This window comes from Genypterus blacodes, unplaced genomic scaffold, assembly GCF_046128005.1.
Source record: "Genypterus blacodes isolate CSIRO-AG114 ecotype Tasmania unplaced genomic scaffold, CSIRO-AGI_Gbla_v1 ptg000027l_1, whole genome shotgun sequence".
NCBI classification, from domain to species: domain Eukaryota; kingdom Metazoa; phylum Chordata; class Actinopteri; order Ophidiiformes; family Ophidiidae; genus Genypterus; species Genypterus blacodes.
This window is the reverse complement of record NW_027466840.1, coordinates 1,102,669-1,129,663: the sequence shown is the minus strand read 5'-3', so window position 1 is coordinate 1,129,663 and position 26,995 is coordinate 1,102,669. Positions and strand designations below refer to the sequence as shown.

The 26,995-nt window shown below is 43.0% G+C and overlaps 1 protein-coding gene across 6 annotated transcripts in view; it reads right to left on the bottom strand.

Moving 5' to 3' along the window:
* The window catches only part of LOC142993127 (receptor-type tyrosine-protein phosphatase delta), a 297,399-nt gene that overhangs the window by 33,997 nt on the left and 236,407 nt on the right, over positions 1 to 26,995 (bottom strand). For all 6 annotated transcript variants that reach the window (XM_076143781.1, XM_076143778.1, XM_076143782.1 and 3 more), the window contains 6 exons: positions 11,247 to 11,435; positions 7,277 to 7,387; positions 3,963 to 4,232; positions 2,282 to 2,863; positions 1,927 to 2,072; positions 1,368 to 1,512 (listed from right to left, as the gene is read on the bottom strand). In XM_076143781.1, coding sequence (XP_075999896.1) covers positions 1,368 to 1,512; positions 1,927 to 2,072; positions 2,282 to 2,863; positions 3,963 to 4,232; positions 7,277 to 7,387; positions 11,247 to 11,435 — 1,443 coding nt within the window. The remainder of the gene's footprint in view (positions 1 to 1,367; positions 1,513 to 1,926; positions 2,073 to 2,281; positions 2,864 to 3,962; positions 4,233 to 7,276; positions 7,388 to 11,246; positions 11,436 to 26,995) is intronic.

Sequence of the window (26,995 nt, the reverse complement as noted above, 5' to 3'; positions counted from 1 at the left end):
ATGTATAAATGATATTCAAATGCAATGAAATACCACAAATAAAGACAAAACAAAGGTAAAGGCCAAGACAAAATTGCTGTGTACACAGATGATGAATGGAAGGGGCTGATTGGAATCATGACAGCTTCACGATATGGAACCTACCTTCGTAACAAATGAACAAACGATAGACACAAAAAGAAGGAAATGAAAAGAATAGATCCTGCCATACTCATGATCTCAATCCTAACAAATCTAAAAATCTACACACACCTTAAACACGTTTCAAAAAATAAGGTTTCAAATGAACTTCGAGAAATTTTGGCAAGCAGTTACCATCAATCCAAAAACATAAAGGTTGATGCTCTAACAAAGTTCAAAGTAGAAAAATGTTGTGTTTGTCACCAACCTTTCCGAAGCCTGTTGGTTTGTGGTAAAAGCCTGATTGTACAACAGAGAACTTCCCAAGGAGACAGGACTGATTTAGTAGATTCTGGTCACGTTAGCATGCATATTTGTTTTCTCGTTTTTTCTCTTGTTCCTCTGAACATACATGTGGGCAGAGTTTGAGCTTTTTGTGCTTGTATACCTACCTTACCTCTGCCCTTGAAGAGACCTCAGATTTATGTGTAAGCTGCAAAAATTCTTTGATTTCCCACTTTAATTTCTCAATCTGGAACCCGGAGCCATTTTTTTTTGTCAAGTTTTGCCTTGTTTCATAAATCTGAGGCCTTTGGTCTGGAGATGTCCCTAACTTACAGAGACAATACTTGCTTTGAGCTTTCTACGATATTGCCTCTCTGCGACATTCTCGAGTCACATTTGAATTGTGTTTACTTCATCAGAATGGGGAAAGTCCCTCGGATGTCAAGATGAGAGGTTCTTGGCAGAGTTTAGCTACATAGAAAGCTCAGTCTGAGAGTGCCGTTTCCTTTTTGGGCCGACATGCGATGTCAAGAGCTAAGGTTTTCCTACAGGCCAAATGTGCCCTTGGAATGAAAAAAAAACAGCCAAACAGTTGGGTAACGCGGATAGGAGCGCATATAAATAATTCATGGTTCTGTTATTCATTCGAGTCAAGACAGTATTTTACGCAACCTTGTCTCTTGACTTCACAGGAAAGCCATTTACTGTCCATGCATCCTTCTCACACTGAACACTGCATGGTCTTGTAAACTCCTCAACAACTGTAAGCTAATTCAGTTTTTTAATCTGCACTGTTTTCAAATGCATTAACCATTAAATTAAAAACACAATTTCTTTTTTTTATGCCAGTTAGCGTCCGGACATTTTTCAATTTTTGGGTGGTATAACTCGCGAGAAATCCGTAATGCATTTGAAAACGAGTTTCCAGAATTGCACTGGGTTGGATGAGGAAGAGGACCTACGTGTCTGTGGAGTTTCAGCCGAGATCTCATTGGTGTAAGCTCCGACCCCATGTTTACTGCGGGCGGCTAGCCGGAAAGTATACGTAGTGAAGGGTTTCAAGTCCTTCAGTAGGTATGTGGTGGTCGGTTCGAAGCTGATACGTTTCTGTGAGAGAGGGAGAGGGAGAGAGTGTCATCGGTCAGTTTTCACATGTCTGTGCATAATCGTGTTTGAGGTTTTATCAAAGCCTATTATGCGGTCAGAATTCAGGCAAGATGTGTCACTTTAAAACAATCATTTGAAAGAGATCGACACCGGGTTTGGAAGGCTTCCCTGTCATTGACAAATTACATGGTGAACCTCATTCTTCTGAGGTTCCTCCCTTGCAATTTGCGCCTGACCTCAGTCTGAAGGTTGAAAGATAAAAATAGCAGTTGTATTCTGAAATGTTATCTATCCTCTATAATACGACAGAAACATTTCAAACTATTTTGCAGTTATAAGTTAGTCTTCCATGTTGTTATAGTGTAACCTCACCAGCTCTGGTCTACTAAGAAAGCATGTGTGCTAAACGTTCACCTCCTCTTTGTCGTCCCTCTTCTTATACATGAGCTCGTATCCTGTGATTTGATTTTCCTGTCCCGTCTGCGTTGGGGCGTTCCATGAGAGCAAGATGCTCGTTTCTGATTTGGCTTCTCCTTTGAAGTCGGTCGGCTGAGAGGGAACTGGAATTGGAACAAAGGAAGGAATTCATTACCATCTACCGTCTCACACTCATCTTTATCCTCCAACAGATGTCAATTTGCGGTGTGTGTACCAGCTACCGGAATCACATTGTGCTACTGCAGATGCTGCCGTTTCGGTGAAAACGGTGAATTTACATGCAGGCACATTGAAATTGTGAGCACTTAACGCCCTTTCAGAGTGTTTGTACCTCCTGTCTTAGCGATGATCTGAAGGTCTGGTGAAAGGGGGCCATCACCCACCGAGGTGTACGCCAGAACTTTGATGTAATAAGTCTTATTGGGGATGAGACCTTGGATGGTAACAAAGTTAGACCCCCGAACAATCTGCTTCTCCCAAAGGTTGACGTGAATGGTGGAATCCATGGTGTAGTAGACACGGTAGCCCATGATCTGCCCATTGGCCTCCTCTGGCTCATCCCAGTGGATGACGGCGGTGGTTGTGCTCATCATGTGTCCTCTCACCTGCCGTGGCGCCGTGCTCGGTGCCTGCTCCGCTGTTTTGGCCTCGATGCCCTCGCTGGGCGGCCCGCGCCCGATGTTGTTCACCGCCACCACCCTGAACTCGTAGTCGGAGTATGGGCTGAGGCCACCCACACTGTAACGGGTGGTGGCAACGCCGTCAATCTCCTTGTACATGTCCTCAGAGAACTTGGACTTGTGTTGGATGATGTAGTACGATACTGGCTCGGGATTGCCAGAGTCCCACGTCAACGTGATGCTGGTGGCTGTGCGCTCAGTCACTACCGGAATTCCAGGAGGCTTTGGCAGTGCTGGGATGATTAAGATTAAATCATAATTGGAATGTTAAGTCTTCATATGAATCCAAATGCAACATGGATATCAGACTTAATGAATTATTACCCATTATTAATATTTGTTATGTACTTTGATTATAGCCTGTTCTTACAGACGTTTGTGTTGGATAACACTAGTTTAATTTTATTGGTGGACACTTGACTTTTATGCAGATTCATAAGACAAAGTTTATTGTTTCTTTATTAGATAATATTGTTTTACTCCACTACTTTTTATTACCCAAAACATAAAAAGTCTCACAATAACTAAACTTGTATAAGATTAAAGGCTCCGATGCCCCCCAAGTTCAGCAGCTGACAATGCTGCTCGTTAATCTGTGGTTTCTCAGTGTTTATCACTTTAATAATTTAACAGGTAAATTTATTACTTTAATTCTCCCACACCAGTGGCACATGGCAAAAGATATCAGAGCAATAGATTGTCTTTATATGCCATCTGAAGTGTGCTTCTGGGGGAGCTCGCTGCCAGACGCTGTTATATTGTGACTAATATCTCTATGTTATGTCTACAAAAACAAAGCGGGGACGTGCGAGCAAGATCCTGTCGCTGGTGCACACGTGCATACAGAGACACCAATCTGGGATATCTCTCTGGCAAGCTGTGGCACAAATATGATTACATTCAGATAAGTGCCGTGCCTACAGAGGACACCAAACAATACTCGCCACACTTCACACGCCCCCTCCTCCCTACCTCTTGCAAACTGAAATGGTGAGCTGTGGCTCTGTAACTCTCCAGCTGGGAGATAAGCACTTCACTATATTCTCAATCTGGCACCTAATGCACTGCCGCTGGTGCCAGGGCTTGTCGAAAGCTTTAAGGAATCCTCTGCAGCTGACTTATCGTGGCAGTCAGAGGTAAATAACTTTCTTTAAAGCACTGCCAGCAGCCTTTGCTTGGATAGTTTTCAGGTAAAATATACTGACTGTAAACAGAAATTTATTTTTACCTACATGAGAAATTTTGCAAAGCTATCAGAAACTGTGTCGACCAATTACACTTTCATTTTTAAGACAATTAGTGCTGTAATGTTTTGCGTTTGAGCTGCCTTACCTTTCACCGTTATCTGTGCCACAGCCTCAATCACGCCCAGCGTTGACATGGCGACGCAGGTGTAGTTGGCTGACTGCCGAACGTCCGTGAGCTCCAAGACGTTCCGTCCTATTGGCATGTCGTCCTCGGGCGTAAGGTCCTCGGCGCCCAGCATCCACTTCACATATGGCATTGGGGAGCCCACAGCGACGCACGTGATGTTGACGCTGCCGCCTGGCATGATCTCATTGTCTGTAGGTGGGATGGAGAATCGTGGGGGCACCCGGCGCACTGTGGGAGGCGAGGGAGAAGATGATCACAAACCTGACAGAATCACCCTAGTTCCCTTCATCGTTGCCATAGAGATGATTTTGAGCTCACAGATTTTATAATTAGGCCCATGTACAAAACATTCAATGGCAGCAGACAGATGAACATTTGTTTCTGCAGAGATAATTCATGATGATGGCAAAAAATAAACAAGCACACTTGATCCAAGACTTATAGATTCCAATGGTCAGTGTGTCGACATCAACACGAGCACCATGCACAAAACAATATCAGATGATGAACAGAAGTGCACACACAATTGCCGGAGAGTTGACAACAGTCCACAATTGTATGCAAAGAAACAACTATGCAGCGTACATCCAGCTGATTTGAAAGAATGTGCCACAACACACACGCAAGAGGTAATACTTCTGACACAAGGGCTGTCAAACTTAACACGTTAATGCACAGCATTTATATACATTTTTAATAACAGTGTCAAATCTTTTGCCTTCCATGGCTGCACTAAGGATCCCACAACATCACACTCTGCTGAACCTTTTGTGTGCATTTCAGATTACAGGCTGGCATTGCTTGGCGAGCCTTCTCTGAAAGTAAACAGTGGAGACAAGATCGATGAGACAGGTCAACTTTTTTCAGTGAGTTAAATTAATCAGATAATTGATCGTCCTGATTTACAAAAAGATAAAGTGACAGTGCAGGTGGATACAATTTGCCAATTATTTCTAAGAAAATATTAGTGCTCCAATGAACTTAAATGCTTCAGTTTCAAGGTTGGTAGCAAAACATTGGCGTGCACACTGGAAGAGTATGTGATTTTTGCGAGGCACATGTGTGAGGGAGTCAGGGAAGAAGGCTGCATAGGAAAAATAAATACCATAACAGTCAGAACGAGGTGAATAGTGATAACCTGGTAATGTGGCACTTGGACGGACTTGAAAGAACGCAACATCATTTTTGTTTCACAGGTGAGGAATGAATGGTGGAAAATTTTGAGATGATGGAGAGAACTTACTCTCAACCTACTTTTGAGAGATCTTAGGGGCTCGGGTATAAAGGAAATGGACAGGCGTGTCTATGGAGGGCTGAAATCAAATTAAGGAAGTCGTCGTTCCTGCCCAGAGATGTTTCAAGTACCAGCGTTACTCGAAGGCATGTTGATCACGGAGAGAAAAGAAAGTATTCGGAGAAAGTAGCACTGGGCCTCAAGTGAACCCAGAAGCCCTGGCTAAGCTATATTTCACTAGTAAAAAAAGACCTGAATACTTGTATTCATTGTACCTTAATTGACCCTGCTTTGTAAATAGCTTACATAATTGCTTCTGTGTCTTAAAACCAGTTATGTGGGCAGGCATTTCGCCATATTTCACTTCAACGGCGTGTTATACTACGCACCGCCCTATGACTAATTCATGAAGCCCATTCTGTTGAGCACGCTGCAGCTCTCCAGAGGGGAAAGCTAGGGAAACGACTTGCATTATTAAATACGTTTCTCTTATTCAATATTTAATTAATATCCAATTGAAGTGCATTCCCCACAGACATATTATTATCCTGCTCATTTGAATATACTTACATTTGTCAAGGCGTGTGGATAATGCTCTAAATACTTCAGTCTGCATTGAATGATCGCTGTCAAAAGGTTGTGTGTCATCTCTGAGCGGCTGTGACTAGTGCGTTGCATTAATTTACTCATTTGTCCAACGAAAAACTGCATTTGAGAAGATAAACGGGACAAACTACACGGGGGACAAAGCATTGTCGGTTGTGCTGGCATTTGTTAGTGAACCCAAGCAGGAACTCTGACGGGTGAAGGGCTAAGGGGGTTGGGGTTGGTGGGGCATAGACAGACGCTCCGACAAATGCAAATATTGACCCAACCTCAAAGATGCAAACATGCACCACTTTTATTTGCACAGTCAAGTATTCTAAGCAAAGACCAGGGCCATTCATAACGGCAGTTTGAACACTGAATCGGTCAAAAAGGCGTGTGGATCTCACGACGGAAATGATAAATGAAGGAAATCCAGAAAAAAAAGGCCACAATGACACAGATGCGGTCATTTCATTCCCACATGATGTGATGCTTTGATGATGGTTTCTGCTTTTTGTGTTGTGTTGTAAAGAGTAAAAATGCACCAACCTTCTCGCAGCTCTGAGGGATGTAGGGGAATTGATGCAGAACAAAATGCAATGAGGGAAGGAGAAAGAACAAGGGAGACACAGAGAGTAAAAAGGCCATGTTGTAGGCGTTCATATGCCAAACACTTCTGGGTCAGAGGTGCAGCAAGCCCTGTGTACCTGCTTGACAAAACACTTTGACCTATCACAACATTTATATTCTTAATATTTACTCTGAAAACACCACTTCTTTTCCCAGCAGTGTGGTCAGCTTTCATCAAATAATCAGTATTTCTTCATTTATATATAGTATGAATTATCTCACTGTTCCGAAACTGGATGGAATTAACTCCAATGAGCCAAATAATGAGACTATTACTCTCAGAATGGAGGCAGAAAAGATCACAGCCACCATGGCAACTGTTTTTAGAAAATGGTTTTGTATAATGTGCTTGCTTTTTACCTTTTATAAAATCATATGAATTTTGATAGGGGGGTGGGGGGCGGGGGCAGGAAGGATCTGTTCAATGCTGAGGGAAAACATTTTAAAAGGTGGGGGGGATTGACACCCGCTGTCATCAGGTTTGAGAGGCAGTTAGTAGATTAACACAGCAAGTGGTCAAGTCTTTTGTGTTAAACCTGGAATAATCAACGGGAAGGGCCGGAAACACCACAGAGCACACGGGTTCAAATCAGTGCAGGTAAGTCAAGTGCAAGACTAAATTATACTTACAATTACCTCACAGGATATGGCCACTGCAGACTTCACTGGCTGATGTTGTTACGACTATTCTACATTAGTACCTTCTCTTACCAGTTACAGTATTTGTATTGACGGTCGCATTTACAGATTCTTTAGGAATTGTTAAAACAATCAGATACTGTATATGATCCAGGCAGTGTTGTGAATGGCTGCTTCCTACCTCTGACATAAAGGTTTGCCGGGGCAGAGTAGCGGGTTCCGTCGTTGTTGGTTGCCACACACTCGTACTTCCCCTGGTCAGACTCTTCGCTCTGCTCGATCTGGAGGGCTCCTGGTTGGGAATAACAAACGGGCAGCCGAGTATGTTTGGTTAAAATGATGTTATTTGTGTGGAATTCAAAAGCAAGAGAGGCCAACCTTAGCCCCCTTCATTTCTAGTTTTGCTTTGCCCCTCAAGCCTCAGCAGTTGGACAGTTTGGACAGGAATGTGTGAGGGTAATTAAACAATGTACCACAAATGAAACCCTACAATAGCTTCTCATTTTCTACTACTCTGAGCTGAATCATTTAATTTCCCCCATCATTATCACAGCCTGTCCACTGGCTGAGGCAAAATGAAGATGCGGTTAAGATATTATATGTTGGGAATAGCTGCAAGTGGAAGACATTGCAATACAGGTATATTGTTCCAGTTTACAGGCCTAAAATAATAAGGGAAAAGAAATAAAAACACAAATATCCTAAGTTGTAACTTTTCTCTATGTGTACTTATACCTTGTTTTTGTCTCCACATGAGAAAAACACTGAAAATTGGACTACAGGGTCTAAAAAACACTCATCCTAGCGCCAATGTCAAAAATGTCCTGATTTCACTTTGAGTAATGGGGGCAGCCCCTTCAATATACAACATGTCACTGGACTGGTCAATATGGGGATGAGTGATACTGCTTCAGGGAAACATGGATCAAACAAAAGAGGTTTACAGTATAAGAAAGCAGCATAACAGGGGGAGGACACTTGAAAGAAAGAAATTTAGGTATGAATTTTAGCATATTCAATCACAGATCAGGTGTAATATTTTGCTTTCAGAATAATTTGGACTTCATCTAAGTGAAGTTTAAAAAAAATATGCAGCGCATACAAAAATATAAAAAAATGCTGCTCATATAAGGGGAAAATATTAATTGAAATATTGTGTGAAGCAAAACCAACACATAACCCTCTGTAACAAAGGTTTTGACATGCAAATCTTGGCAAGAAATGTATGTCGACACAACTTACAACCTTCTGACAACCCTTAGCTGAAAAATAAAATGCAATTGTATTAGAAGACAAAATTCAAAATATTGGCCTGAGCCGACAAGAACGTAACCAACCACTGCTTTAGCTTGTGAAAGCTACAAAAGACACCCATAAAAATCCACAAATGGGATCAGCAGTGTGGTGTCACATGACCCAGGGAAAAATGGCTTAATGCATCAACATCTCTGCAACTCCACATCACACGGCAAAAATGAGCCAATCAGGTCCGCGCCCGACTCTACTGTTTGCCTTCCCCAAACCCTGAAGAAAAAAAAAGTCAAAAAGTAAAATAGCCTCCAAACCCAAGAAATGTAAGAAAAATAGGTGAAAGAGAAAAAAAGCACCGTAGAAACTTTATCAAAAAAGTGGTTGTTTGGGCTTTTTTGTAGAAGGTACAGGAGAGGAAAGCAAGTAGAAGAAATGGGAAAAAAATAGTTTGCAAAGATAGAAAGATTTCTTTGGGAGAAAAAAGCAGAGGAGTTGCAATGTTGTCTTCAGCATGCCTGCGTGATTCCACAGCATCTGTGCATACTTTAGTGCTGAACAAGAACAGCTAAGGGGGAAAAATGCTTGGTTGTTTTAGTTGGACAAAAAGAGGGACACATGATTCGCTATGGCCAAAAAGAAACCAAAAATGAACTTGAAAATATAGTTTGAAAAAATAATTGTCATTGGATATGCTTATTTGAGCCAGGGCAAGCATATCACAACTGAGCTAAACAGGCTCTTGAAACCAGAATACAAAGGAGGAAATAAAGCATAGACAAAAAAAAAATGAAATACAGATTTTTGTCAACGAAACTGGACAAATAAGAAGGTATGGTAATGGGAATAGGACTTGGTAAACAGGACAAAAATGGAGGTGACTGACATGAATGGATGGGTTGACAGCAAGAATGAATTTGTATTATTTTCATTCTGTGAACGTCAGTTCAGCACTCTTACCTCTTATTGGTGTACCACCTGGGTGGATAATATGAATGCAAATAAGATTAGAAAGAAGAAGCATTAGTACGAGAAGATAGAGGCTGGGGGCTTTGGAAGAAGAATCAAATTAGATTTAACAGGGTACGTAAATAAAGGTACTAGAGGAAAGAGAAAGGAGAGAGAGAGAGAGAATAAGAACGTTTCTGTACTCTATTGGCAAAAAAAGACAGGGTTCATCATAGAGAAATCATTGGTCAGAGAGAAGAACTTGTACATTGATGTAGCACGTGGGGGTGCCATTTTGGTAGTGGCAATGGCTTCTGAACACCATCTACTGACGGGAGAGACTTTGAGGACTTTGTATATGAGAGGGAGAGGAGACTCGTTTGAGCCAGTTGGAATCCCTTTTGGTTGACCTGAGCTACGCAGAGGCTGGTCACCTCCCTAAAAACTGAACTTGAACTTTCCATACCTTCTGTGCTGGTGTTAAGAGATAGTGAGTAAGTGAGTCAGTAAGTGAGTAACAGACATGTGAGAACAGGTCAGAAGTTTGTTTTACCCAGGGCAAGTGTGTAATAATTACTATGCTATGTTTTGATAATAATAGCAGTGGTACTATCGTTGGCAGTGGTAGGATACTTGTACACTGTGAGGTGAGGGAAGTGTGTGTGTGTGCCTCTAGTGGTACCCCTGCAACTAAACTATCTGTTAGTAAAATGCATGCCATGCATTTTAATAGTTGTTGGAAACATGGAAATTAGTGGGGGGTGATGTGTGCTTTAGAGCTAAGCACTTACCAAAGGATTCTGTAGATTTAAAAATACAGAGAGAAGAAAGACAGCATAAGAATGATTATATTCCTTAGGTTTAGTTAACAAGGCTTTGTTAATGCTTTATCAACTCTACGTGAATCAAAGTGACATATTAATAGAAAGGGTTAATTCTACACAGTTCTGCTGCAAACAACTCATAAGTCAGGTTAAATAGACGTCTTAACAAAAGACAGCTGGGAAATCTGTGAAGACAGGTGGTCAAACATACAAGACTTGAAGTTTACCCAGGAGTTGGACGAATGCGTCGCTATCAGCGGGCAAATGCAGCACCAAGCTACCAACTATGTAACACTTTGTAATAATTGAATAGAATCATAGTCTCTTTGGATGAAAGGTTAGAATATTAATAGGTATATTAAGGTATGTCACAGGCAAATAAAAACAAAGCTGGGGTCTACACATTGAAGCAGGGGGCTGTAAATTCAAAGAACCAAGGGGTAAGGGGAAAGCTGTATGGAGTTTTACACACTACTGTGGCTAATTAGAGTCAAAAATTAGAGGTCTTTGCACCTAAGAAAATATAGACTATTTAAGGATCCCTCTTTACAAAATAAAGTTTAAGCAAATTGAAAACAACTATGATTGACCTTAAAGTTCTGTTCATACTGTTTGTTTTCCTATTTTAATCCGATTTTCTGAAAACCATGTGTTCTCCTGTGCAATTTCTGAGTGAAGCCAAATGTTGAATATTAATTGAAAAAAAAGTCATAAGAAATGAAGAGTATGGATCCAAAAATATACTGCACCAATGCAGTGGAAAATGAACCCAAAACGGCAAAACAATTCATTGTAAAAAGTCACAGCAGTGAGCAATGAGGAAGTTAGGAGAGAAGCCAGCACACAAAGAGGAGGGGAGGGGGACGACCCCGACAGCCCATGACAATACTGAAAGACAAAGGGAGACGCACGTACAGACGACACACACCAGGGGATACAGACAGTAGAGGACAGGAGATAGTAGAAACAATGCCATTTCCTATAAAATTTAAGCCAAACAAGAAGTTAAATTATGGGAGGAAGAAGAGGATGAAAGAATGAGGAGACAAAGGGGGGAACTGCTCAGATAGAGGAAATCAAGTACGGAAAAGGCCCGGTTTCACAATCCAACTTTGAGCAGAGGAAACCTACCTGATCTGAGCTGCTTAATGCGTCCATTGTTGTTGGTGGTGTTGACAGGGAGGAAGTCCTTGAACCAGGAGATGTCTGGGTCAGGATTGCCGCTGGCGGCGCAGAGCATGGTGGCGGTGCGTGTTCGCTCCACCACCTTCAGCTGTGGGCCCATGTCTATGGTGGGGAAACCAGGGGGCAGCTGGTCCTCTGCAAAGTGAGGAGAGAGAGAGAGAGACAGCACAGATTGATTAAAGGTCCATATTGAAGCCTGTGCGGCGCTCGGGAGGGGAGGAGGACGTGAGGAATATACATTTTTTACTTTCTGTACAGTAGAAAACAGTGGAAAATAAGGCAGTGAGGCCAAATGGAGTGTAGGAAAAAGTAGAAGAGCCTTTGTTTTGTTTCCCCCAATCACTTCAGGTTACGTAGGCTGGCCAGTGTATTTCCTCTCCTGTCTGTACACTTCCACTGTGTGAATCTACATTGTATACAGTCTGAGAGCTAAAATCTGACATCAAAGTTCATTCAAGGCCATGCATACTTGATTTACTTTGGGTGTGTAATTTTCTCTTCGGATGACCCCAAAAACACCGTAGGGCTTCTATGCACAAGTGTCGACTCGTCAATTGCATACAAACTAGTCACAATCTGTTCTAACTGACTCAATGCTAGCTGAACAAAGCTGCTGTTCTCTACCAATACACAATTTCAGGACACCTCCCACACCCACAAGGGCAGTGTTTACGATTCAAAAGATAGATTTAGGGCGAGGTATCACTTTGAATACCGTTTCCCCTTCCCAAATGTGTTATTGACAGGGACATAAAAGAAAGCAAAAATGAAAATGGGAACTGTTATCTCTCAAAGCTGGCAAAATGACGTGTGTAATGTTGATTTAAGAATCTCTAAACTTAATGGTGGAAGGAATGAAAGGCACTACAGATGCGTATGAATAAAAAGTTACTCTCGTATTCAGCTTACGTGGAGCTTTGATGCTCTTTGATGGTGGCAGGTGGCTTTGCTGTGCTGTATAAGCTGTCTTGTTCCTGCCTGTGTCTCAAGCTTACACGCAGAACAAGGGCGGGTTGCCTCTTGCCACCGCTTGTGATGTGAGACACCATAAATCGCGTTGCTCCCTGATCCAAACATCCTTTTTTTTCCCTGAGCAAATACAAAGGAAATCAAAGCCCGGAGCAGCTTCGTGCTTCTGATCGCTGTGTGTATTTTTGGCTCACAGCAAGAGATGATCTGCAGAATTGAATATTCCACACACCATAACACCCATATGTGAAATGTCTGCCTGCATCCCAATATTAGCTTCATACTAAACTGCAAAACATGATGTGCGTATTCCGAATGCCAATGAGCTTCATGTGCACCTTTAAGTTTTCCCTCTCCTGCTGTGATATGGCTAATTAGTGTGTTCCATTGCTCTCGTAAACGGCACCTTTTTGGAAAGTCTTTCTTCATTAAATTTTCATGAGGAGACATCAGTCTGGAAACACACGCAGCCAAAACGACAATCATGGCCGCCTTCCAACAATGCTTTTGGGGATCTGGCAGGAGAACCCACCTCCATGGATAAATCTTCCCAGAATTAGACCGTATTGCAAATGAGTGACTTCAGACTGAACTGCAAAACTTTCCTATGGAACTGTGTGTCCCTGCCTCAACTGACATGAACTTTGACAGTCATGGAAATCCACGGCGTGACAAAACGTCACCTATAAATGCAGAACCCAAACCAATAAAAGAGCCCAACAAACCTCAAACTCAAAGTATGACAGGCGTTCAACATAGTTTGCGGTGTATTAAATATGCAGCCTCTCTTTCAGTGGCCATTACGGTAATGAGAGGCTCTCAGGGTTTACTGGCCCCTGTGTGCTTGTCGTGTGCACAACACTAATGTTGCTCATTAAATCACCCACCACTAAGTCAGTTTGCGAAAGTCACGCTAGGGACATATGTAATTAATGTTATACTGGAGTAGTAAAGTCCATCTGGAAGACTGCAAAGCAGATGGAACATAAGTGAAGACTGAACCAGTCTTGGTATAAGATGCTACTATATTTAAGTGTTTTAAGAGATTTCTCCCCCTTTTAATCAGTGCCATAGCATTAGTCTCTGCTCATATACACATGTAAAACACCCTGGACTCATGGTTGCTATTTCCAGAACCACAGAAACTTGGTAAGCAGTTAGCACACTCCAGGACTGACGACTTGAAATACTTTGTTTTACTACAAAATTGACAAATTAAATTAAATCAAAACTTAATCCAACTTTCAAACTACAGTATATGACTTTTTGAAAACACCTTTTTTACAGGATTTGCTGAAATCCTCATTATAACCTCATACAAATCCATAAATTGAGTGCACTGTGAAGAATTCTGTGTCTCTACCACTGATGAAATCTGATTTGGGGAAGTGCCTTGGGCGCAACAAATACCAAAGTTGTGTTTCATGTTCTCAGGTGGGAGGACCTGTGGAGGCAGGATGAAGGGAGAGGAGGGAGTGGATTCTTATTTTCATGGCCATTCCACTCACTGCACAATGTTACACACTGCTGCTTTCAGTGTGTACGTTACTCTCATGTAAAGTTCATGCAAAATGCAGTGCCAACGTTGCGCCTCTATTTAAAATCCTCAGAGCAGCATGAGGAATCTTTGCTACTTAATATGTTACACAAAGCAAAGGCAGACAATACAAATGGCATAACACGTTTGTGAACTTCTCGTTTAATGTACTGTTGGGAAATAGTTTAATGTGCGTAAATGCACTTGCAAAGGTGCTCATTCAAACAGAGTTAACAAAGGAGGAGGGGGGAAGAAATTAATTGTACACAGAAGCTCCTGTCCAAGCTCCCTCCAGCCTGTTCAAGGTCGAACAGACAATTAGTCGATTCTACAGTGAGTCAAAAGTATACCTGATCAAACGCAATAGCCGGGAGCAGGCCTCGGAGCATGGGTGCGTGTTAAATGTAATGACTGGATGTGACAATCCATGCAAACTAAAAAGCAACTCCTGTGAAATTACAGTGAATTGTAAAACAAAGGGCTGGAGAAATTATAAGTTAGCCGTCCCTTAAGATGTCTAACTTGCTTTTAAGCTTATGTTCTCATGAATAATCGAAAGAGACAATGCAACATTTATTTGTTACTGCACACATTAATGCTTTGAAAAGTCAGCCCTCCTGCGTGTGTTTAGGAGGATGACTCAGTGGAGCACATTTTTAAAAATGAAGCTGGGTCAAATGCACAAAAGGGCGCAGGGACATCACTGAGCAGCCCACATGACTCCAGGCAGTGCATTTAAAATTAATGGCATAGTACAAAGGTTTCTGGCCTTTACAAAGCCTGCATGCTTAGGCTAGAAATGTAATTTGCAGCTCCTTGGTGCACTTGCGCTCACCTAGAATGGCCACATAGTCATGACATCAGCTGCGAAGTATCTGACAAACATTTCCTGTGCATAACTTGAGATGAAGACACAGAGAAAGAATAATAAACAGAGGCACCTTCACGTTGTCGAGCTCCGCGCAACGCTCAGCTACACTCATTTATTTCACAAAGCGAATTACCATAGTGATAATAAATAAAAGGAGGAAAATTGAGCACATTTGCTTGGTTGTGCTGTGATTAACAACTCAAATCAACGCCGGCGCTGCAGCGTTTTCCTTCTAGGGCGAAGAGACTGAATAGAACTCAGATTAATCACTATTTAATTTGAGCCACAGACATGTTTGTCGTACATTTTTTGGTGAAGTGGGGTTATTGACAGAGTGCTGAAATAGGAGAATGCAATAATTAATCACATGGGACCGGGCGGCTCGCAATTTTCCCATGTGCTATGTTTGCAGTTCCGCAAACAGTCGTGCTCGGTTTCGTCTCGTGGTTACACAAGACTATCAGGTGAGGAGCTAATTCATTATTGCTTTTGGAACATTGAACTGCATGAAATTGGAAAAGTTTGCTATGCGTGTGTGTGTGTGCGTTAACAAATTGCATGTTGAATGATTTGAACTTGCAGTGACAAGCTGTTCTTTGCAAGTCAAAGTTTCACTCTAATTTCTCCGGCCCCCAGCCCCCACCCCCACCCTTGCTTCTTCTAGCGCGCTGAGAACTGCAATCTCAAGGACACTCTAAGACAAGGGCAGGGTCTGCTTTACAGAGCCATACTGTATATTCAACAATGGATCTACACACTAAATGAGATGGAAGGGAGAGAAATGCTGAAGTCACCTTCCGCAGAAGTGCTGAGCGCTGGTGCTTGATATAAAAAGACTCCCAATGACAATTTGCACACATTAGCCACTGCCAGGATATCAGGAGTGGAGGAGCGCCTGGTGCCAAGTGCAGGAGGGGAGATGGAGGTGGTGTGGGGGGGGGGGGGGGGGGGGGACGGTGTATGAAAAGGACATTGGCTCGAGTAGCTCTTCAGTTAGCAGATTTTTGCCGAAGACGTAAGCCCATTAGAAGATTATAGCGATTGATCACACATATGATATAAGAGTGCAGATGAAATCAAAGCAGGCTGCCATGACATCAGTGACAATTTCACTAGAAAAGGTTGCTTGAGTTCAGCGTCGATCGCATTCATCTCAGCCTAAACCGAACAAATCGCCGACCAAAGTGATGGGAATGTAACGTTACGTAATGTCCTCCTCGAGTGGACGCCTCGAGTTCTGACCAGACAGAGCCACAGTTCAGATGTGATTAGTTACTGTTTACTCTTTTCTGCTCGACACACAAAGGTGCCAACCAAGCTGCAAAAACCAAGCTCAGGAGGTCAGCTTGAGTTTGACTCCCGCTCTTAGTACCGTTACTCTCTCTCTTCCTCCCTCCCTCCCTCTTCGCTCACTCACTCGCTCTCTCTCTCTCTCTCCTTAAGCCAATGTTGTCAGTTATTAATAGTCTGAGGTGGTAACACCTTTAGGTGGAACGAGCCTGACGCTTGAACTACGGTGATGGTGCAGATAATGGTGTAATAGGCTGTAGAAAGACGCAATGCAATATGCAACAATTAACAACTATATTCATTAGGGGGCAACAGCTGTACCGAATATTGGTTGGCAAATTAAAGTTAAATCAGGGAGACAACTCAAAGCTAAATTAGCCCTTGGTATTATCTTCTTTAATTGCAATCGCATTAAGGGAAAAGGTGAAGAGGAGTGTGAGGAGGAAAATAAAGACTTTGTTGAAATGGACTTTCCAGCTGAAGCAGTACAAACACAAACCCTTCTGGTTTTCACTCTGTGGCAAAGGATTGGATTCAGTCTGGCCCTTTTCTTCCCTGGCAGAAGGAGACTTTTCACCCCTGCGGTTAAGGTTATTCTTCAGGAAAAAATCCCTGCGGGCCATAATATGATATGTATTGTTGGACGTATTCGAGTGGACACAATCTCCTCAAAGAGATTGTCACAGGTCACTTGCTGTGTTGAAGCGGCGGGGGAAAGCTTGTGTCCAGATGTATTGTTGTTTGGGAATCCCTCCTCAAATCAAGGACTCCGGATTATGGAAGTGTGAGAATTTCGGGGCCAAACGCTGACACACTTACTTATTAGATTTACTTCTCCTTTTCCCTTCAGATCATTTTTTTTTACAGCACACCCCAGCTTAGGAATCAATCTGATTCCTTCATCTCCTCCCCAGATAACAGTGCGGCCAGCACAAGAAAACGGTGCCACAAAACATTAGCCACGAAGTGTGACGGCGCTGCTCGTTTTTCTCTGCAGCCTCGGCCAAAAGCCATCTTTCCCTCACCGCACCACATATAATTTAAAGTCGAGGGACTTTCGGCCTCAAAAAAACAAACAAAAAAACCCCCTTAAATAATTGAGGAAGATGAGAGCGGAATATTCGCAGGGGTAGAGTGCTAATCACGTTAATCATACAGAGCTCTCACCACCCGCAAGGACTTCATTTGGGCTTGGCCAAATGCATTAGCAGACCAAGATGGAATTAGGACCTGGTGCTTGATAAACTAGCTAATGGTGGTTAATAAGTCACCAAAACTGCTCTGGCATGTCAGTGAAACATGACATTAAGATGAGGTCATGTCCAAAGTTGTGCTAAAACATACAAAAATTGTAATTATGATGCACTGAAGCAGGCTTCCTTTACATCGCCACTGTGTTTACCCGTGAGCTCATTCATTTTAACACGTACTTGTTTGAATTTTAGACTGCGCAAGCATAAACTCTTTAACAAAACGAGGTTGTTGATTTGGAACACATCCACGCGGAAACATTGTTCCTTTTAATTTGTTTACAGTTCTCTAAAAACGAGTCGCAAACCTCGTTAAAACATCTGCTCAGAGGCGACCTGAAACCTCTTCAACAAAATGTTCTGTTCGGCTCCGGTTCAACTAACGTATTAATCCCCCCCCCCCCCCCCCCCCTTTGGCATAGGAGAGAGTACTGTTAATTATGCTTTTGTTTTCACCCAAACAAAATTACTCAACCAAACGTAAGAGCTCTTGATTAACAAAGCAGGCAGGATTTCCATTTTGTGCCAACTCTATGACAGCATCTGTTCCATTTTTCCCCACGCTCTCTCCGTTTGGCCACGTCCGTCCACATTGCCGTCGATGTTCTGCAGCAGAACAGCTCCTAGCCCACACAATGCTTCATCGCCTGCAGCTTCCTGAAACTATCTCAACTTTAGACCTGGAGGCAGAGATGGTTGACCCAACAACCCATTCGTCATTCTGCAAAGTTTTGCAGGGGTGAAACAGTCACACATGAAGAGATCTTCATTTTTTTAAATTCTTGTTATTCTTGTTTCCTTATTTAATAAATTAAGCAAAAGTGGAATACTTAGAAATGCATAGACAAGACATATAGAAATACTCACAGTCTCCCTAGACCTGTCTAGAGAATTTAACGCCAGTATTCATCCGATTACTTTGTCTCAGCACAGTTTGGCACCTGTGTTGTTCTGTCGAAATAGGATTATGTTCAACTTGGAACTTCTATTAAGCAAGATTTACCAAATAAGCTTCCCAACATCTGCCATAACTACACTTGATAGATTTTGCTTAACAAATCCAATAATGGAAAACACAAGGCTTGCCGCTTCCTCCTAATAAACCGCAGACTGGTCTCTGGTGGGGGTACATTTCCAAATTCGCCTTCCAGATTTGGTCTTTGAGGATTCACAGGCTGTTGAACTCGGAGTCAATCTTCAAATTGTTTCAAAACAAGGAACGTAACAGGATTCATGTGGTTTTTGCGAGGGCTGCAACAGAAAAAAGACTTTGAGGTGCTCAGACGTGTCATCGTGTTCCACTTACAGGCCCAGGGGCCACAAGTCTTAGTGTTCAAAAGCTTAACATGAACTGATTTGAGATAAGTTAAGTGGTGAAGCCTTGACTGCTCTTCCGTTTACAAAAAGGCTTCTGTGCAAAACCTGCAGGTCGCAGCAAACGAGCAGATCACTGGAGAGTTTTGAGTTTGCCCTGATCCATTTAGCTCCACCTGGAACATAAATGTATATTTCAGTTTTCCTGCCACCACCCACAGGGATGGGGAAGCAAATTGGCAGTATTGTGCGTCTGAATGTACCTGAATGTTTTCCCGGAGAAAATTCACACAAACATTCAAGGCGTAACACAGCAAATTGACCTTTTTATGTGGATTTTATGGGTATAGCTAATAACAACTAATTTGAATTGAACAGGAGCATTAAGTCGACCTTAGTTTGCAGTCTAGTATTTTCCGAATAAATAGTTTGTTTGAGAGAATGGCTGAAACACATTTGCGGAATCCTATCCAACTCTTTGCTGTATTAGGCTGCACAAAGGCGAAAGATTATGCAAAGGCATTTAAGAGAAATGGTGAGGGAAGTGTAAAGAGAGACAGGGAGGGAGGATCATGTGTGTCGGAATGAAATATAGTGGGAGGAAGGTGAAAGAGTAGGAAGCTCTCTTCTTAACTCAACTTCCATGACGCTCTGTCTCGGTGAAAAATAGCTTCTTCTCCCCCCTTTGCCCCTACACTGAATTTCTTCAGCCATAAATCCCCTTTGAGATTGTATAATTAATTGAATGCTGGTTATTTGCCATTACAACTCCCACGCATACAGCCGGAGACTGAGAGAAAACCATTGTAGTCCATAAATTAATCATCAGTCCGTTTTGTTTAATCTAGAAAAAACCTTCACACTTGAACACTCCCAGCCATTCCTCAGTCTGAATGACATTGGGAAAATAGTTTGTAAAGCTGCAAATCGGCAGAGTTGTGCCGTCATGTTTGAAATTCTTGAAAATTACACAATCAGATGACTTCCGAGCATTTTCTCAAATAGCTTTAACATATAGAAATGAATAAATCAAGTGCTGTAACTGTGATAAAACCTACAATTCAACTTCTTAAATTATTGTATAGCCAACATGTCACACAGTAAGGAAGTCTACAACTCCTTTTACTACAACTAGTATCATAACTATCACAGCTCCCACAGTTACAGAAGAACACCCATATCTTTTTAAAGGAACAAATCAGCCTAAAATTATGTTGAATTTTATTTCATATCTACAAAATATATAGTATATTTCTGTTCATGTTTGTATACAGTGTTACATATTGTTTTATATGATAATGTTAAAAAACATAAACAGACTTCTATATTATTATTATTATTATTATTATTATTTGACAGTTTTAGTAATTCAGGTGTATTTAGGGTGATATGTAAATTAATAATTTAAAACAATATTTGTTGAGATTTTTGCTTACAATCTGTATACGATGGGGAGATAAAGGGGAGAAACCTGATCCAGGTCTAACATCAGCGGAGCTCTGCTTTTTGATGACCCTGCCCCGTGTTCCTCCAAGCCTGCCGTCCCCTACAGACATATTTTATGGCCATCAGTGCCGGGCCAGATTGGATCAGCCAAGCAGAGGGCATGCAACAGAGATGTACGCCACTTCTGGCGAGGCACTCCAACTCTCCGTAGGCCCCGTGTCATTCATAAACATGACGGATTAGCTGTGATCTTCCTCCATTTACAACATAAGCGAAGCGAGCGGCGAGGAGAGAATGGAAGCAGAGCGAGCGCGTCAGTGTTGGATGTCCCTTAGGGGTAACGCTAAAATGGATGGGTAAGGAGGAAGATGAAAAGGGGAGATGAAGCAGGAAGGGCGGAGAGGGGGCAGGCCTGGCCGGGCAGGCAGGAAGCCAGGCGCAAAGCTCCATTTACGCTTAGATTCCCCCCATCCCGCTTTACAGACTACACATCAGCTCAGCCAGATGCACTGTTCTGACTAAAGATCACCTAGAGGGAAGCGAGAGAGGGAGACTGCTGGTTTTCTATTTTTCTACGCCTCTACCTGGACTTCCTTTTCTCTTCTTCCACACTCTCCACCTTACTGACACCGTCTAGCCCGCCTCCAACCCGCTGTTCGCCTTTACTTTAAAAAGAAGCTCAACGTTAAAGACACCGCCTCCATCCGTCTCCGTCCGTCTCTCGCCTCCCTCTCCCTCCCTCTTCAGGATTTAGCTTTGCATATTCCATTTGCTGGTTGTTACCCTGAGCGATGATTCCATTTACTTCAGAAAACAGCGGCCCATTTATTTAGAGTTGTGGAAAGAAGAAGGAGAGGAGAAAAAACTCCCTTTGTTGTCATCTTATCTGCCATCAGCATTTTTTTCTATTATTATTAGTAATATTCAAAGAAAGAGGCAGAAAAGTATTTGACAGTGCTTTAAGCTATTTTCCAAACACAAAGCTGAGATGGATGCTGCGCAGCCTCTCCCTCGCTCTCTCCTATGAAATGCAACTCTGGAAGCTTTATCTTTTCTTCCTCTTAACAGTCCATCAACCCACATTTGATACTCTCGAGTGCATTAAGCATTCACAAATAAAGGAGACGTGGCAGTGAATATATAAACAACCACACACTGCCTTTTTCCTTTGGGACGCCTCCGTTCTTACTTTGAAGCATTGGAAGCCATTTAAAAGCGTGTTGATGCCTATTCAGTGTATGTTTAAACTTTTAAGGCCCACGTATGCGTGTGTTCCAAAGGTCAGTAATGCATTTGTGTGGGTTTTTACAAATGTGCGAGCATTTGACAGGTCCAGATTTAAACAGTAGGTTTATACTTTACATTAACACTCCTGTGTTTGCTTGAATCGTTCCTGTGTTCAGCCTCTTAAATGACTGTTAAACATGAGCAGGATGCAGTACCCACAAACGCTGGAGGGGGGGGGCACTCATATCAACTCTTGTCTCATCTGCAGTGCAACAACATTGACGACCAGAAAAATGAGAATTAAGCTCAGTTTCATTGGACACATCCTTTGAAGGCTGTGTATGTGTGTATGTAAAAGTCCCGAAATCCGAAATTCCGAGAATTTGAAAGATTGAGGATTGTATTTCCTCACAAAGCATTGTGATCCCACCAAAACAAGACTTTTGGTGATATATTCAGACATAACATTAATTCTACATTACAGTCTTTCATTGGGAGGAAACACAAGAGTCACAGGCAATGAGCGGAGAACTTGGCTGTTTGCCCGGTTGGATAGAGTGTTTAATCCTATAAGTAATCCACCGCTTTCAGCAAATGTGACTTTTAAAACAAAGACGGTCAATAATCATCACTAACTGTCAGCGAGAGCTTTACACCTGCCACTAAAGCATTCAGCCTGAGACATATCTTAGGTCAGGGGTAGCTGATGGAGACCGAAGCCAGGAACGAGTGCCAACAGGTCTCATTTGCGAGCAGGTGACCCGTCCTACCAGGCACGGCGAAAGACAGACGGCAAGCCTGCGAGACACTGAGTTGCTTCATTAACCTTTCATGTACTTGTACATTCCGCTAGCATGGGGGTCGGTTTGATCAAACGGATATCTCTGGACAATCGATTGTCATGTGGCAGTGGTGTTACCTTTAAAAATCATTGAACCGGAGCAGGTGTGCATTATCTTCTATAGGGGCGTGTTAAAGAAGGTCCTCCGCCATTAATATCTTGTGTATGACTGAAGCTGATACCTTAATGGGCCACCGCTCACACCTCCTCCATTTGAACACGGTATCACCTAGCGAAGCACTCAACACAATAAAAGTCTGACGAAACGGAATTCTAGGAATTCAATTCCCGCTCAGAAAAGGAAATCCAACATCCTCCATTTCAATAATTTATAGAGTAAAAGCTGGCGGCAAGAAAAGGGGAGTCTGGAGCTCATTCATGCTCGCTAACATCCCACAGAGAGGACCTCTTGGCTCTCATACAGTCCTAATGGAATAGGGGGTTGTATCAGGCTTTTCATTTTTTGGCAGGCAGGCTTTTTTCCCCCCAAAGTGATTGTGGGAGAAGAGTGTTATGGCAGGGAAGGGGGTGGTATAATTTTATTATGGAAATTACTATATTGAGGCCACATGTTATAAAATTTGATCAGCTGGATTTTAACGCTGATGAAACCTCTGATTAAAATATGCAAACTTTTGTCTGACTTTTCCTCTGTGGAAGCCGTAAAACATCCGAGTCACTGCGACCGGCGTCGGAGTGTTTGTAATAATAACGTACGGACAACTAATCACGCCCAGATGACCGCCACAAATCAACTCCTGCCACATCACGCTTTCCCCCAGTCCCAAAGTCGTTCGGTTGTAATTAGCGAGCACCCTTGCCGCGGCTTGAAAAGTTTCTCAAGATCATTAAACGCATTAGGGGTGACCCTGCAGTAGCCTCTTAATCTGCTAGAAAATAACATTTGAGTGCAGCTCAGATCAAAGCAACTAACATTAACGCCCCACAACCACTTGGCTCTGGTTTGTACACTCCTCATTTCGTGACCTTGTATCCAGCCAATCAAATGAGCCACAAACACACACACACACACACACACACACACACACACACACACACACACACACACACACACACACACACACAGCATTCACAAATCATTTATACACACTGTACTTGTCAGATACATACAAAACATATACGAAAAGTGCTCTTCCTTGCCTTTTCAGATCTGTTGCCGTGATATAAATTTGCATGTTGAAGTCACTGAGTGTCTAATGACGCCCCCGGCAGGCGCAACTCGAGTTCAGCGTGGTAGAATGGTGGCATCTGAGGCCGGCGAGAAGGAAAACGCATACCTCATTTGTCTGAATCAATAATGATTAATACAGGGAGCGCTGTTTACTTTTATTAAAACAAATACGGCGCCATAACGCACGCGCCGTTATCTATCATGCTCAGAGTGCAATAGTGGCGCCTTTGTGGCTCCGGCAGATGTTTTCCTGCACGCTATGCAGACTGTGCAGTCCGACATCCATCTTGTTGGCAGTGTTTTTTGTCTTAAATCACGCTGTGCACCCTACAGATGCTGATTGAGTCCCTTGATTAACGAAACGGTAAGATATAAGGGGATGGCGGGAGGGGGGGATCAATTTCTCCCAAGGATGTTCAACTCCATCTTATTAATTGCACTAATGTCAGTTCCGTTTCGTTTTTTTTGTGACGCATAAGGACAGCACAGTAGGGAAACACTGGGTCACGTCCCAAGTAAGGAGTTTGTCTATGAAGGATATGGTGAGAAGGGAAATAAGGCGAGCCAACATGGGCTGTGATTCATGGTGAAGTATTCATTTGGGTCACTGTGTTCCTCCGAGATAAAGCTGCTGTGGCAAGAAGTTTGTCACTTTTTTTTGTATTTTGATTTATTAAAAAATACCTCAGCTGTTACGGTAAGTCAGCATCTTTCCAAAGCTCTGTATTTTTTTACCCCGAGAAAGTGCCTTCTTCCAACAGAATTGGCTGCTCTGCGCTGGCCCGGGGCTCGGCATCTATAGAGCCACTTCCAGTAAAGCAGAAAATTGTATGCAAGCGAATATTGTATGCCCAACACTCCCGTTTGCAAGCCGCTGATCACAGGACCAGTAACTTTACAATGGCCGCGACCCTCATCTCCCGCTGCATCCTCTCCTCCGGCAGTCCAAGACAGCTGACACAGCATTTATCTTCACAAGCAATCCAAGCATGTAGGCCAGCTTTTGTGCGTCTGTCGGTCTGTACTTGTTGGAGGAAATGCATAATGCAGAGAGAAAATGGAGGGACAAGAATACTGACAATCCTTTCTCCGTTTTCTACAAGTTTTCAACAACTCTCACCAGCTGATTTCAGATTAGAAAATGAATTTAGCTCCTATTTTGGGGATCTGGACCTGGGGAAACTCGCGCGTCGTCCGTGAATATTCACTGATCGCTTCGTCTTCCATTGTACGCGGGAAGATCCGGCTCAGCGACGCCGCTTTGACCGCGCCGTTGCACCATTCCATACAAATGGAAATGATGCATTCTGTTTTTCTGTCACAGGAGAGCAGCTCCCCATTTTCCGCTCCCGCCGTCAAGTCGAGCACATCTGCATACATTGCTCGCTTGTGTGTGCGCGCGTGTGTGTGTTTGGTTCAGGAAATGGCTGTTGACAGCGTAATGGGAGTTTGAGGATGCAATATAAATCCTTAATCATGCCTGAATCATGAAGTGCAGCACTCAGATGCACACATCATTCTGCTGGAACTACTGCTGGCAGAACCAAGACCGTGCACATCGTCTTCAGGAAATATCAAACTACACAAAGTTATCCAGTTATAGAGATCATACATCTTCCCCAAACAAATCCAGACAGACTTAATTCAAAAGCACAAGTCACGTAGTGTAAAAGTTGTCATATCATAGTTAATCAAAACCGAGCGGGTAAAGAGGTGCAGTAAGGAAAGCGGTACCTGGCAAATTTGACTCTGAAAATCATTACGTTTCGGGGGGTTCGCCTTTCATGCAAATTGCTTCCCTAAGCCCAGAAGCTCATTACTAATAGTGGTTCCCATCACGTAAGATGCCCATCCGCATACTAATATCTTCCGGCACTTTGGATTTGTCACCTCTAGCCCCCCTCTCCCCATGGCGTGGCAATTATAAGATATAGGCTCTTCATATGTGGAATCAGGCATCGCGCCTCCCCTGCGGGGAACTTCCCACCATCAGATGCTTTCCAGTAGCCGTATGTATTCATCTTAGAGCGGCAGCAGTGACCTTAGCATTAAGTTTACTATTCCTTTACGTAGAGGGCAAAGGGGCGGAGTGCAAACACAGTCCACTTTGATGGTCTGGGAGACAGATTGAACTTCCGGGTTCAGTTGCAGTTTTCAAATGGCCATTTCTTTCACATGGAATGTGTAGCAAAGCAGGAGTGTAGGGTTTATCCCAGGGTGATTGCTGTTGTGGGGAAAATAGTGGTTTTTAATGTAACATACTAAATATATAATGCATCCCTGACGTATATTTGTGCATTAGTATCAGGTTCCCTTTTACTCCTATAGCGTGAATGTATAAGCGACCTCGGCTTGCATTCCCTCAATAGATGGAAACATACGGTAATATTCAGAATCTTATTAATTCCATCTGTGTATGTGGGTGACAGCCTTTTTTCCCCGGGAGGCAACATTTCTTTACATGAAGGTCTTGTGGCTTATTGATCATTCACTCCGTCCATGTTCAGCGTTTATGCGTGTGTGGCTGGGATTATCAGGAGAGAGTGTGTGCCATTTTATTTGCACCAAATATGAAAGTGGAAAAGCTTTTTTCCCTGTCAGCTTCTTGTCCCTGATACGCTCCTCCTCACCTTCAGTGCATTGATGAGAAAGAAAGGAGCGCAACAGAGCAAAATGGAAACTGTAATACACATGCTAATGCTAAGCCAAGGAGCTGAGAGGAACTGCTTCAACTTGCCTCCTCAACTATCTGTGTGTGTGTGTGTGTGTGTGTGTGTTGGGGGGTTATGAAAGGAAGAGGAAATGTGTGCACACAGAAACACACTTTGTGCAGCCAGAGTAAACAGTAGGGAGCTGCATGTGAACGTGCCACCTTTCTCCCTCCAATCGGCCCCTGGAGAACAGAGCAAAGGGCCTTTTGTTGGCTCATTGGTGAGATAAGGAGGGGTGTGTGTATGTGTGAGTGTGGGATGGGCTGGGGCGGGGAGCTTCATAGACTCTGAGCCAGCTCTTCTCTATAGCATGGAAGCATCCCCCACTCAAAAGGAACTCATTTGCCATGTTGTGTAACTGCGGCACATAATGGAGCACACCTCATTCAGGCAGCACAACGCCTTTGCACCCCCTCCTCCTCTTCCCCCTCCCTCCATCCTCCACTAAAGCCATTTTCCCTCATTCACAGCAAAACAAGTCATGATTTATAGAGATACTCCTCGAAGCCTTTTGAGCCCAGCGCCACCACATGTTTGCGTGTAAATTGCAATATAATCGAGATAGGAATTTTAGCTCGTTCAAAGAAGCGCTCATTATGCCACCAAAGACGCTGCCTGCTAACTTGTTTGTTTGCCGTCTCGCTCTTTATGCTCACAGCTCATTGAGAGTAAACAGAGTTTGACCTTTTCTGGCTGCGTTTGTGACACGTCTTTGTGCAGAGGAGTGGAGGATGTGAACAGGCGCTGGTTACCACTGGAGAAACAGAATCTGCTACAACTAAAGTAAAACTGTTGCATGAATGGCAGGTTGGACATGATCCAGGGAAGAAAACCTTCAAATGTTGGTCCAGGTCAGCTTTGGTCAGCCTTGTCACTTTTTAACAGTTGACGGAAATTTGGGTACTAACATGGTCAAATCTAAGGTTTGCTTGTTAGACACAAAGGGCTCATGCTGAAGTCAATATCCTGTTAAAATTCGCCATTGAGAGTCAAAATTCAAAGGACCACTTGTCCTTGGTGTGCCCCTCTTAGATTGCCTTCTAGCTT